This window comes from Oenanthe melanoleuca, chromosome Z (assembly GCF_029582105.1).
Source record: "Oenanthe melanoleuca isolate GR-GAL-2019-014 chromosome Z, OMel1.0, whole genome shotgun sequence".
Lineage (NCBI taxonomy): Eukaryota > Metazoa > Chordata > Aves > Passeriformes > Muscicapidae > Oenanthe > Oenanthe melanoleuca.
Window position 1 is genome coordinate 49,540,850 of NC_079362.1, and position 12,432 is coordinate 49,553,281.

The following is a 12,432-nucleotide window of genomic DNA, read 5'->3' on the forward strand; positions in this document are numbered from 1 at the left end:
GTTTTCTTGTGGCTACACCCTTGATCAGTACCACTTTAAACCTGGTTTCTTCTGTGGGTCTCCTTAATGCTACATACACATACAGAGTATTCCTACTTTCTAATACACATGGGAATATAGCTCTGGCCACTCTTCTTAGTGAATATACATAATCTTACTGCTCCAGGAAAGAGATTAGCACTAACACCTGACATCTATTGCTACAGATTTACTACAAATCATGCTAATAGTTCTGTCTTGTAACAATGTCACAACTCAATTTATATCTAGTGCAAGTGCTATTTGGACATTGTGATGCTGTGACACAGTGCATGACTTACTTCTGTTACTCATCCAATGTCGTCACCACACAGTTCAGCCCACACACTCTCTTCCCTGCAGGACTTTCTGTCTTTTTACCCCTCTCACTGACAAGGTTATAGGTGTTTTTCAGAGCTTGTCAGTGTTGCTCAGAGATCAGGTAGAAGAAAGACATTATAAACCCCATCACAAATGCTCTTTTAAGACACAGCTTACCAAGACCTAGGCAGTAATTGCAAAATATGTTCCTTCCACATTTTTATTTTGTTTAGAGTTGCCCTGACACAATTGTGTGTCACACTTGGGATGCCTTAGGAGCCTGATTAAATACAAGTGGACATACATCAGACATACAAAATAAAAGCGTGGAGATGGCCATACAATATTTTTTTTAAAAAAAGGGGGAGGGGGGTGAATTAACTCAGACAAAATTATGCATCCTGAAAACTGTTTATTTTCTTGTTTGTCATTTTTAGCTCTAATTTCTGTCAAGAGTATGACTGAGAAACAGGGAAATGAATGCCAGAATATGCAAGCAGAGAATTATGCTTCCGTGGATTGTAGCAAAATCTATATCACCCAAGGGGAAGAGGGAGAAGAGAGAAAATATCTATGCTCTGGCAGTAACAAAACACCATTTTGAAAACATTACCCAAGACAGCAATGTACTTACTGTTTTGGCCTAGCTAATGTACCTACTGTGTGCTTCCCCTGACAGTTATTGCACTGGCTTCTAGCCATATGCCTTTGGTAAAGTGCACTAGCTTGGAATGAAACAATTTTGCTTCAAATTTAATCTCTTCTACTCCAGAAACTGTCCTACAGCAAGTTAGCATGAATTTTCTGACATAAACACAGAAGGTGCAGTCAAACTACAATCATAGCATCCTAGAAAAAAGTTTGACAACACATATTACGAAATTAGCAGGAGATGCAAGGTAAAGGTATATTTTACAAATATTTTTCATATCTCCATTGTGACTGCCACTCTCATGGGACTGCACCTGCAGTGCTGCATACAGCTCTGGGGACCCCCAATGATAGATGTGGATCTCTAGGAGCAAGTCCAGAGGAAGCCCACCATAAAGATCTGAGGGTTGAAGCACCTCTCCTCATCAGGACAGGCTGAGAGAGTTGGGTTTGTACAGCCTGGAGAAGATTCTGTGGAGACCTTATAGCACCTTTAAGTCACTACCTAATGGAACCTAAAAGAAAGGCTGGAAAGGAACTTTTAAAAGGGCATGTAGTGACAGAACAAGTGGTGATGGCTTTAAGCTGAAAGTGGGTATGTTTAGATTAGATACTAGTTAGAAATTTCTTACTGTGAGGGTGGTAAGCTGCTCTAACTGGTTGCCCAAGGTACTTACGGATGCCCAATCCCTGGAGGTATTCAAGGCCAGACTAAGCAACCTGGCTGGGGGATGGTGGAACTATGATCTGTAAGGTTTCTTCCAACTGAAACCATTCTGATTCTAGGATTAGAGCTGCTCTCCTAAAGGGATTAACTAAATTAATGATAGATTGTTCAAAGAGTACAGGATTATTTATGTACAGCTAATCACTTCAAATTTAAATTATCGGAGTATTACTCTGCTATGGATGGATTGAGATGAAAGAATTGTAACTATTATCCTTACCATAAAGTCTGTGGCTACCGACACTAATTTTTGGTGAAAAAAATTCATAATTTCCTCTGCCCAACTCTAAAATTAACTATCTTATAGCTTGTGTAATCAGACCACCAAAACAAATGTCAATTGCTGTTTTGCCGATAAACAAACCAGCTTTTATCCACAGGATTTCCTTCTAATAAGTACTTTTTCCAGAATATGAAGGTCAAATAATAGTAAAGCTCTTACCTAAAACCTCCTCTGGAATTGTTAATATTTCTCCGAAGAGTGACTCTCCTGGAAAAATGTATTAGTTTCATATACCTTTATTTTTCTCTGTAAAGCAACAAGCAAATTCAGAATTGCAGCAAGAGTTGTGCTGTAGAGCTATGCAATTTGCAGCAGGGCTAAGGCTTACCAGTCCAATTTTAACACTGAAGTTTAGTACAGGTAATTGTGTGACATAATTGCTGTTGAAGTACCTGCTGCTTGGGCAACTTATTGCCATCTCTATGCAACTGGAGCATTTGGGAAAACTCACAACTTTATAGATAAGCTTAAAAATTATAATAAAGCTTTTCATTTTTGAAATTTTGAAAAACAACACAAATTTTTATTTAAGCAATTTTTGGAGCAATTGGAGCTGTGGCATAAAATTGAATATTTAATTAATGTAAGCTTTCTATTTGTATTCTAGTGGCTTTTAATTTTTGTTTGCACATTTCACCTTTTGCATCAGTGGAATCTCGTATTTTGGGTAATTTTAATTCATAAAGTTTCTATTTTTTTCATTACATAGTGACAGTGGGGAGCAACTTAAATTCTTTAAGGCCTACTTACCTTTTTCTAAACTAAAATGTAAAAGATATAGTCAAGTTATTTTATTTCACATCCTATTGTTTTATTTAGGATTTCCTTAGTCTTGACTTCCTTTGCAAGTCAAATCTTGGAAAGACAGTAAATTATAAGAATGGCTTCACCTTCTCCCTTCCTCCCTCTCTGGCAACTCCCAAAGTTGTTTTTTTGATATATCAGTTCAAGATAGCCACTTGTGTCATGAACGGCTCAAGAAAGACTTCCAGGCTTTTTTCCCCCAGGTTGTCTGTTTTGCTTTAAAGGGAAATAAAACCTTATTTAGGAAAAAAACCCCTTCATTTTTTCAAATCATGTCTGACAGATTGCAGCAAGAACAAAGTACAGTAAAAAAATTACATGGCCTGCAAAAGCTAACAAAACAGTAAACGATGTCCTTTTTGGGTCCAATAGGTATTTTTCATACTACAGAGGTAATACCCACTTTACAGTGGCATCAAATAGAGTTTGTAAAACCATTTTAACACAGTCACTAATATCTCTGCTCTCTATATATACACCAGCCTTTGACACAGTTTTATTTTCCTCCAGACACAAAGTATAGTCTAAAGTCAAATATAAATTTTTTCCCTTGTGTTAGGAGTTCAGCAGGAGTTCACAGGTTTGCCAGGTATCTACCAGAAGCCTTTTATGAGTAAATTTTTACAACCCTTAGAAACTTCTTTGCATCTGTCAATCCAAGCATACAGCCCATAGAGCATTACTGGCACTTTAAAAAGGGAGCAGATGCACAAAATATGATGGTGGAACTGAAAATATTTTTCTTTCTCAAAGCCTACAGCTATTTTGTTATTTGTCCCAATTAATTGTGAGCCACATCTATAGCATGCCAAACAAATCTAAAAAGAATGTATGTGATAAGTCAAAAGCTGTGATGGAGGTTTCTCTTCCCATGTCCAATTTTGCAAAGAAGGCTAAATAAGACAGTATAGGCTGTGATCTCTTCTGCAGTATTCTAACATTAGGAAAAATAAGACAAATATTTTATTGTTCCTGTGAAACTGAGATGAGATGAAATGAGCTGGTTAAAGCATGGTGCTAATAATGCCAAGGTCATGGGTTTCATCCCTGTATAAGCCATTCACTTAAGAGCTGGACTCAGTGATCCTTCTGGTCCTTTCCAACTCTGACTATTTAGTGATTCTGTGAATTTAGTAGATGTAAACAGGGGTGGAGATTCTGACAAATTCTACACACACACAATGCATAAACAAAGAATTGCTGTCATACCTTTACTTTAATTTTCATGCCAATATTATCTCTGCAATTACCTCAAGAATCTAATATTTCCATTGTGATCATTTGTTTTGCAATGCAAAGCCTGTTTTGGTAAAGCTTGTTTTCCCTCTCTATCTAAACCCTTCAGAAAAAGCTACAAGTGAAATCAGTAAATACATAGAACCAGAGCACTCACCTCATTAAGGCTTGAGAGCACAGTGACATGAGGCACTTGTGCCTCATTCAGTGGAATACAGTGCAAAGAGTCCCATGTCAGCTTGGGAGAGAGACTTCAGAGAGCCACTCCAAGCAGCACAGAATTTGCGTTTATAAATAGCACAGATCTAAATAGTCTACAGTCAGCTTTGTTGTTTACATGCAGTGAGCTTGGGTACCCCCGCACTGGAATCATCACAGGTCTCCTTATGCCAGAATAAGGACAGAGACAGGTTGGTTTTATTAGACCTTTGCAGCATTTTCTGTCTTTCACAAAGTCTGTAGATGTTTTTTATCTCATAGTTTTACTGAGGTTGCAAAATCCAATGCCAACACATGTCATTAAGACTTTCTCTCCACCTGTGTGCTCTTCCTCAGCAGTCTTTGTTTCAATTTTAAACATGATCTGGAAGAAGCTTCTGAGGTGTCGCAGAAACTCAATTCTGAATGAGAGAAAATAATACAGTTTAAGGAAAAAAAAAAAAAAGTAAGTCCAATAGCATTACATACTAACACAGATTCCAGCAATGAGCATGCTGAATGAAATATGAAGATATTGCTTAGTACAAAGAGAGAAACAGGTCTACAAGCTCCAAACACTGTTCTCACTTGTGTTGTAGAAGCAGCTAGTGATCCCTCCTGAAACCTCTGCAATCTCTGTATAAGCATAATGTATTCTCTGTATAAGTGAATGGCTGGTAAAATAGCAAATGATGAGGGAAAAAAGGAGAGAAATGCAGCCAGGCAAGGTCATTTAATCCTGATGCTGACTTTTCATCAGGGCTACGTGAACCCCACACCAACCTGTGACTCTCCTTTCCCTTGCCCAATGCTTAAAGCAGAAATAAAATATAAACAGAGACAGCCAAAAGATTGGGCGCATACTTTAAGAGAGATCCCAAACCATATGTTTGATTTCTTACTGATTAGTGACCTCTCCACTTCTCAGTTAAACATTTCATTAGAATTACTCGGACTCAGAATTCTTCCTGTTTTCTCATTTTCAGAAAAAAAATTTCCTTTCATCATTTCAGACAGAAAGGCAAGAAGAAACTAAACAATCATACTAATCCCAAATGAGCACTGAGTGGAGGGTAAGTAACACAAAAAACTATAAAAAAAAGAAAAAACCCGAAAACATCCAAGAGAACATTTTTACTGGCTTCTCCAAAAGAGGGAACATGCAATTGCACCAAAGGACTACAAAAGAAAATTTGTAATTGCTCCTGGCAGAAATTTAGATTCTTCCAGTCATGGCCACAAGCAAGTCTGCAGTCTTGAACTAAGCTTTAATCTCCACCAGCAAGTGCTATGTGCTTTCCTTAGTTTAAGGAAAGGGAATGTGGACATTCAGTTCACACATTGGCTGGTCTGCTCTACATGCTGAAAGCATAATTGCAAGCTAATCACACATACATCACAATACACATATACATTACAATAAATCAAGAGCAAGTAACCACAAAATGGAAAGAAGGAGACCAAAAGCCTAAGCCTATCCCCACTGCGACATCACAAGGCCTCTGAAAGCCTCTTGGCAGCTCCTATTCAAAGAAATTGTGAAGGAGTACAAGGAAAATTGCAGGAGAAAAATTGCTTTATACGCTTCAGCTGGGCATTCTGCTGTTCCTGCACTCAGATACATGCACAGGAGAGGAGGAAAATGGCAGGAGCCGGAAAAAGACAGGCTGCTTTACCTACACTGGTGTGTGCTTGGGATGATCTTACTTATGTCTGGGGCAATCTGCTAGATACCTCTGCAGGGTGAATGTGGGAACATTGCTCCCAGTGCTATGTATACTTTCTCCTGCACCTTCCTGGACTGGTAACTTGCCTCAGCAAAGACACCAGCTCTCTCATCTCTCAGATGAACTCACAGTTGAAAGGAAGAACTGAAAAGCACTTTTTCTTCCATGCCTCCCCAACTGCAAGGTTTCTGGTTGCAGCTATAGTAGGCAAATGGGCATATGCTGGCATAAATGCTTCAGTAAAACTGACAGACAACAAGCTCTGTATCAGCCTTCTCCTTAGCTGGGTCCTTTCACAGGCTCTGGCAGTGTGACAAGGAAGCAGCCAAGCCCAAAACAGCAGGAGTAGAATGCTGAATGGCAAGGAGGGCACAGAATAAACTGTAAAAATGCCAGAGGCCATGTGGAGCCAGAGACTTAGGGAAAAATCCTAAAAGATGATCAGGAAACTCTGCAAAATTGGTAAGCTCAGTTCAGTCCATACCTCTCTTTGCACATAGGTAGGCTGCCCTGCATCTCTGCCTCTTCTCCCTTTTGAATAAAGGCAGAGTAAGAAGTATATCAGACCCCAAGTACATGGGAAAAACTCACTGGAGAGCGAGGAAGGGGGAGGCTGCCTGGGGACAGCCAGGGGAGAATGCAGAAGCATCAAAAGGCCAGCTTTGTCTTGTAGCAGTGGAAGCACAAGTGGTACAAGCCCTGAAAACAGAAGGGAAAGGCAGGAGGGCAGAGGTACATGACAGAAAGCAGGTTTGTATTAGCTCTGAGGTTGGTCTATGTTGCAGGTGGGCACCTCAAATAATAGTGCAGGCTGCACCAACCACACAGGCACAGGCTGGAGGATTGAGGGAGGGGGTGAAAGGTACAAAGAAGGTTTATTTTGCTGAAAATTTACACTGCGTGTTCAGGCAAGAACAAGGCAGCAGCTGAACAGAGTTGCTCCTTAGGTGTAGGGACAGCAACGTGAGCCACAGTGGAGGCTTTACAGCCAACAACAACAAGAGTAAAAGGCCTGTTATCAAACTGCTGTCTTTCCCCCAAAGCCTGCTGAGAATTACGAAAAAGTACACAATTTCATGTATTGGGCAAAGCAACCAACTAACAGAGCAGTGAGAGAGAAGACCTGTGCACCAGCAGTGCATTCGTGGTTCAGTTGCCCTGGGGTCTGCACAGAGCTTTGCCTGGCAGCACTGGCAGCCCCAGCACTGCTCTCCTGAGTCCTGCCCTTCCCAGGAGGAGACAGACTGAGGAGCTGGGGGTGGACATTCCTGGTCATGGAAGCAACAAACTGTGAGCTTGGCTGGGCAGAGAGACCCTAACCCCACCTCTCTAAGCCTTTGCAAAGCCATGGATTGGAGCACTAGGACTTTGCTGTTGCTGTCCCTCATGCATCCCTGGCTCACACTGATCCACCTGCATGCAGACAGGTCTGTCCTGCCAGGCTGACCTCTGTTAGATAGTAGCATGGCCAGGACCCTGCATTTGATTTTAAGCTCAGCTTGACAGAAAGGCACTTGCTTCTGTGCAATATAAATGCTAAGAAATGGGTAATGCAGACAGCTGCTGGTTATGCAGACTGGTAGCACCACTGCCACTCAAGCCAGCCCTGCTCATAGTGTTGCCTGCCCTTCCACTCCACTGTTTGCTGAGGCGACAGATGTCTCCTAGGAAATTAAGAAATTTCCTCATTCTAATGGATATAATCCAAAGTATTTTGTCCCCATGTGATGCTCTCATTAGCCAGCTGAACTGCCACATTCATGCTATATTCTACTGGACAGGGAAGCCAATCTAGCATAACAGAGTTCTTAAATAACTTCAGATTCTGTAGGTGAAAGTGTTAAATGCAGAGATGTCACAGCTCTGAGAGAAATGAAGGGACAAGGACACGGAACATGACAATACTGTAATTTACTTCATAAGCTTGTGTATCCAACGAGTTGCTTGGGAGCCAAATTTACCAGTCCTTTATAAGCAGTCCTAGCTGAGGGCATGGGGGTGCTGCATAAAAAGGTGCATTCTATCTGAACAGATCCTCACAGGACTGATGAGTCACAGATTCTCACAGAATCATAGATTTTACTATGTGCTGCTTCAGTAAGTGTACTCCTGACCTTTACCCCTACTGCATACACCTAGCTTGAAAGAAGTGACAACCCACCAACTTGAACTCAGCCAGCTTACAAAATAAACTAGTGATTTGATTTTCACAAAACAAAAATACTGTAAAAAATTTAAAAATACTCACAATGACAAACGACTGGATTGTCCCATATGCTTAACTGTGCACTTCAAACACTAATATCTACTCTTCTGAAATCTTGCACATGAATACTTACTTTACAGGGGTTTACTTCCCCTTTGTGCAATGGGACAAGTCCCTGTCTTCCCCTCAAAATCTGATGAATGTTGTTTCCAAGGTATCAGGAGCTGAGAAGAGCAGTTAGGTAATTTTTAGCTCTCATGTGATGGCACCACCATTCTTCAGTTATCACAGTACTGTACCTTTCACGTATACAGCACCGGTACCATGATAACCGAAAAAGGACAGTTCATACTCTTATCATTTGATGCCATTGTCAGATAAACAAACATCCTTTCATTTGAATACAGAATAACTGCTTAGTCTCTAGAAATAACTGTGATCTAGTAAATCCTTTGCAAGTCTGAAAAATTAAATTTTTTATAATGGATGCTGTTTCCCTAACCAGTTTCTTCTAGTACTCAATTTGGTCACTGCTGTGAAAGACAAATTACATTAAAAACTGAAGGAAGGCCAAGGAAAATCATCATGCTTTACTAGATGAGGAGGGGAACATTGTCATCAAGAATGAGGAAAAGGCTGAGGTCCTTAACGTCTTCTTTGCCCCAGTCTTTAACAGTAAGACTCTAATCCTGAGGGCAACCAGTCCCCTGAGCTGGGGTACAAGGAGTGGAACAGACCTGCAGTACAGGATGAAGTACACTCAGGAGTCTATGGGATTGGATGGGATTCATTCAAGGGTACTGAGACAGCTGGCAGAAGCGCTCACCAAGCTGCTCTCCATCATGTAGCATCAGTCCTGGCTAACTGAGCAGGTCCCAGAGGACAGGCCAGTGTGACACTCATACCAGCAGGGTCAAAAGGAGGACCCAGGGAACTACAGTAATAGCCCATAGCTTGGATAGGTACCCTCTTCACTGGGTAAAAAAAAACATCTGTATGGCTGGGCCCAGAGAGTGGTGGTGCCTGGAGTTACATCCAGCTGGTGGCCAGTGGTGCTCCCCAGGCCTCAGTACTGGGGCCAGTTCTGTTTAATATCTTCTTCAATGACCTGGATGGAGGATTGAGTGCAGCCTCAGTCAGTCTGCAGATGACTCCAGCCTGGGTGGGAGCGTTGATGTGCTGGAGGGCAGGAAGGCTCTGCAGAGGGATCTGGACAGGTGGATCATGGCCCAGGGCCAGTGGTGTGAGGCTCAACAAGGCCAGTGCTGGGTCCTGCCCTTGGGTCACAACAACCCCAGGCAGTGCCACAGGCTGGGGCAGAGTGGCTGCAAAGCTGCCACAGGAAAAGGACCTGGGGGTGCTGCTGACAGCAGCTGAACATGAGCCAGCAGTGCCCAGGTGGCCAAGAAGGCCAATGGCATCCTGGCCTGTTCCAGCAATGGTGTGGCCAGCAGGAGCAGGGCAGGGATTGTCCCCCTGTACTCAGCACTGGGGAGGCCACATCTCAAATCCTGTGTTCAGTCCTGGGCCCCTCAGTACAAGAAGGACATTGAGGGGCTGGAGGGAGACCAGAGAAAGGCAACTGAGCTGGTGAAGGGTGTGGAGCACAAGTCCTGTGAGGAGCAGCTGAGGGAACTGGGGGTGTTTAGCCTGAAGAAAAGAAAGCTCAGGGGAGACCTTACTACTCTCTACAACTGCCTGAAAGAAGGGTGTGGCCAAGTGAAGTTTTGGTCTCTTCTCTCAGGCAACAAATGAGAGGATTAGAGGAAATGGCCTCAAGCTGCACCATCGAAGGTTCAGGTTGGACATCAGGAAGAGTTTTTTTACTGCAAGGGCTGTTAAGAATTTAAATGGGCCACCCATGGTGCTGGTGTAGTCACAATCTGTGGAAGTGTTGATGAAACAACCAGACATAGCACTACAGTCTAGCTCTTAAACAGTGTTCAGTCAAAAGTTGGACTTGATGATCGTAGATGTCTTTTCCAACCTTGATGATTCTGGAACCTGTGTTTATAACTAGCAATATAAGAAACTCATCTTTTTCTCTCCTCTGAACAGCTACCAGCTACAAAGCTTTTGTAAAAATTGAGACTGAAGGACCAGATAGGATTCTGCTGCTCAATAAAACCTTCAAGTAGCACATAGCTCCAGGAATTGAAGTCTTAAGCTGTTTCATAGGAAAAATCACAGCTTTATAGTTTGACTAGCCATTTGAAATACGACATTTAATGACACAGCTACAGAGAGATCACGAGGGAAAACATAGTAGTGTACACTAGGCAACAAAAAGCCAACTGATGTACACATACATTCCAGGTCAAGAGCCATCAATAAATCCTGTCTCTGCAATTCTCAGAAACAGGAATAATATAGAACAGTAAAAGACTCATCTAACATGTAGAAACAAAACTCTAGGCTACTTACACCACTTGTTTCATTTGAAGTCAGGTACAAGTTGTTCTATTTGTTACCATAGGCAAAGTCTTCCATATATAAAAACAGCTGTGCAATAAAATTAGTGAATTAAAACAAGGCTGTGTAATTGAACTGAACAAAACAACTTACGTGTATGGAGACAGAGGTCCCAACAGGACTTTGGAAACATCCCGCTGTCCAAGGGTCATGAGGAGCAGAGCAAGGCTCTGATTTGTTGAATCTACACAGCCTCCCTGAAAACCAAAATGTTTTAATAATTAACCTCTGTACAAACCAGAAATCGGGACGGGAGGAGGCTAACAACGGCAAAAGGCTGAAATACCACTCCCAATTTTAAGGGCCAAGAAGATAAAAATCTAGATTTTTTAACAATGACAAACTAATTTCACGTGGCAGGCTGGGAAAAGAACAGAACTAAAATAAAACCCCTAAGAAGGTCACATTAAGCATCTCTCCTAATCTGTTTTAACATCCCAGAATGTAAACACTGAAGAATTTATTTGCAGTAAATTGAAAAGAGATATTAGTTCTAGTTCACATAAATCTGAAGATCCATGAATTACAGCACTTCATGATAACAATAGTTGCATTTGGACAAATAGTTCAGTGTTAGCAGGTGCAAAAACGCAAGTTAAAAGTTATTTAGCACTTATCCACAAAAAGCTTTGCTGCCAACTTTTGTGGGTTTACGCTTGTAAACATTTCCCTTCAACAATTAAAATGGAAGATTTTTTTTTATTGCTAAGTAAAAGAGCCACACATAAAATGAAGTAGAACCACACATACTCTAGTACATATTTGACTGTATTAAGTCATATGCAAGGTAAATTGTTCTGTATGTGGAAGTTGTTTACTATAATGCATACATTAATTAGAATTGGAAGGCTAGAATTAGAAATAAGAATAAGTGTTTACAAAGCTGAAATACAAATTTAAAGGGATACTTTCAGTCAAGGCTGCTGTAGAGAGAATTTACCAACTATTGCTATGCAAAAAACACTAAAAATAGAAAAAAAATTACTGTCCTTATATTCATACTGATCCACAGCCACATGAAATCTATGAACAGTTTTCTACTGCATCAGGCCCAATGCTAAGTCCTCTAGATAGGCTCTCTGGAGACACTGAAACTAAAAACTCATTTTTAAAATCAAATTCTCTAATGAGGTAAACTGACAGCTACCTTTGTTGACAAGCAAGGTAACCCATTGTAATTTCAAGACATAATACTATCCAAGAAGGCAAGGGAGAAAATAAATTTTGGACTACATAGATTAAGAGAATCAGCCAATGTGACAACTTCAGTGATATTCACTCAGTGAGAGGCAGAAATGGAGAGTCTTTCCAAGAGGTGATATTGAAGATTTAATTTTCAAGAATGGTCTTGCTTCTGTGTGACAAGCCTCAGGTCTATTCTTCTGAAAAACATCTCTGCATTTCATGCAACTTACTACAGCACAGCAAAAGAAGCAGCTCTGTTACATTCACTACCATGACACAACTCCCAAAACATGCTCTTACAGCAGTACTTGCCCTTTTAACTGTGTGAACTTGCCATACCAAAATGAAGTTCACATACTCAACCTAATTCTTCCTATGGGACTGATAAAAATTGTGCTTTATCTTGAGTGAACAGGGTACTTGTGGAATTTGCTGGTGCAATCTAGAGTCACAGATCTCACTAGTCATATTTACCAATGAGAAACACAAGAAGATAAGAGTTTGGTATTCCTGACACTAGACTTTCTGTAGTTGTAGTTTGGTTAGTAATTCAAAATGTTCCTTATTACTTGGATGAAAACATCACATTTTTCTGCGCTTGTTT

At 41.0% G+C, this 12,432-nt stretch overlaps 1 protein-coding gene across 1 annotated transcript in view; it reads right to left on the bottom strand.

The window, feature by feature from the left end:
- Positions 1–654: 654 nt before the first annotated feature.
- The window catches only part of RCL1 (RNA terminal phosphate cyclase like 1), a 34,864-nt gene continuing 23,086 nt past the window's right edge, over positions 655–12,432 (bottom strand). The window contains exons 8-9 of the mRNA XM_056513197.1: positions 10,737–10,840; positions 655–4,660 (exon numbers count right to left, since the gene is read on the bottom strand). Coding sequence (XP_056369172.1) covers positions 4,510–4,660; positions 10,737–10,840 — 255 coding nt within the window. The 3' untranslated portion in view covers positions 655–4,509. The remainder of the gene's footprint in view (positions 4,661–10,736; positions 10,841–12,432) is intronic.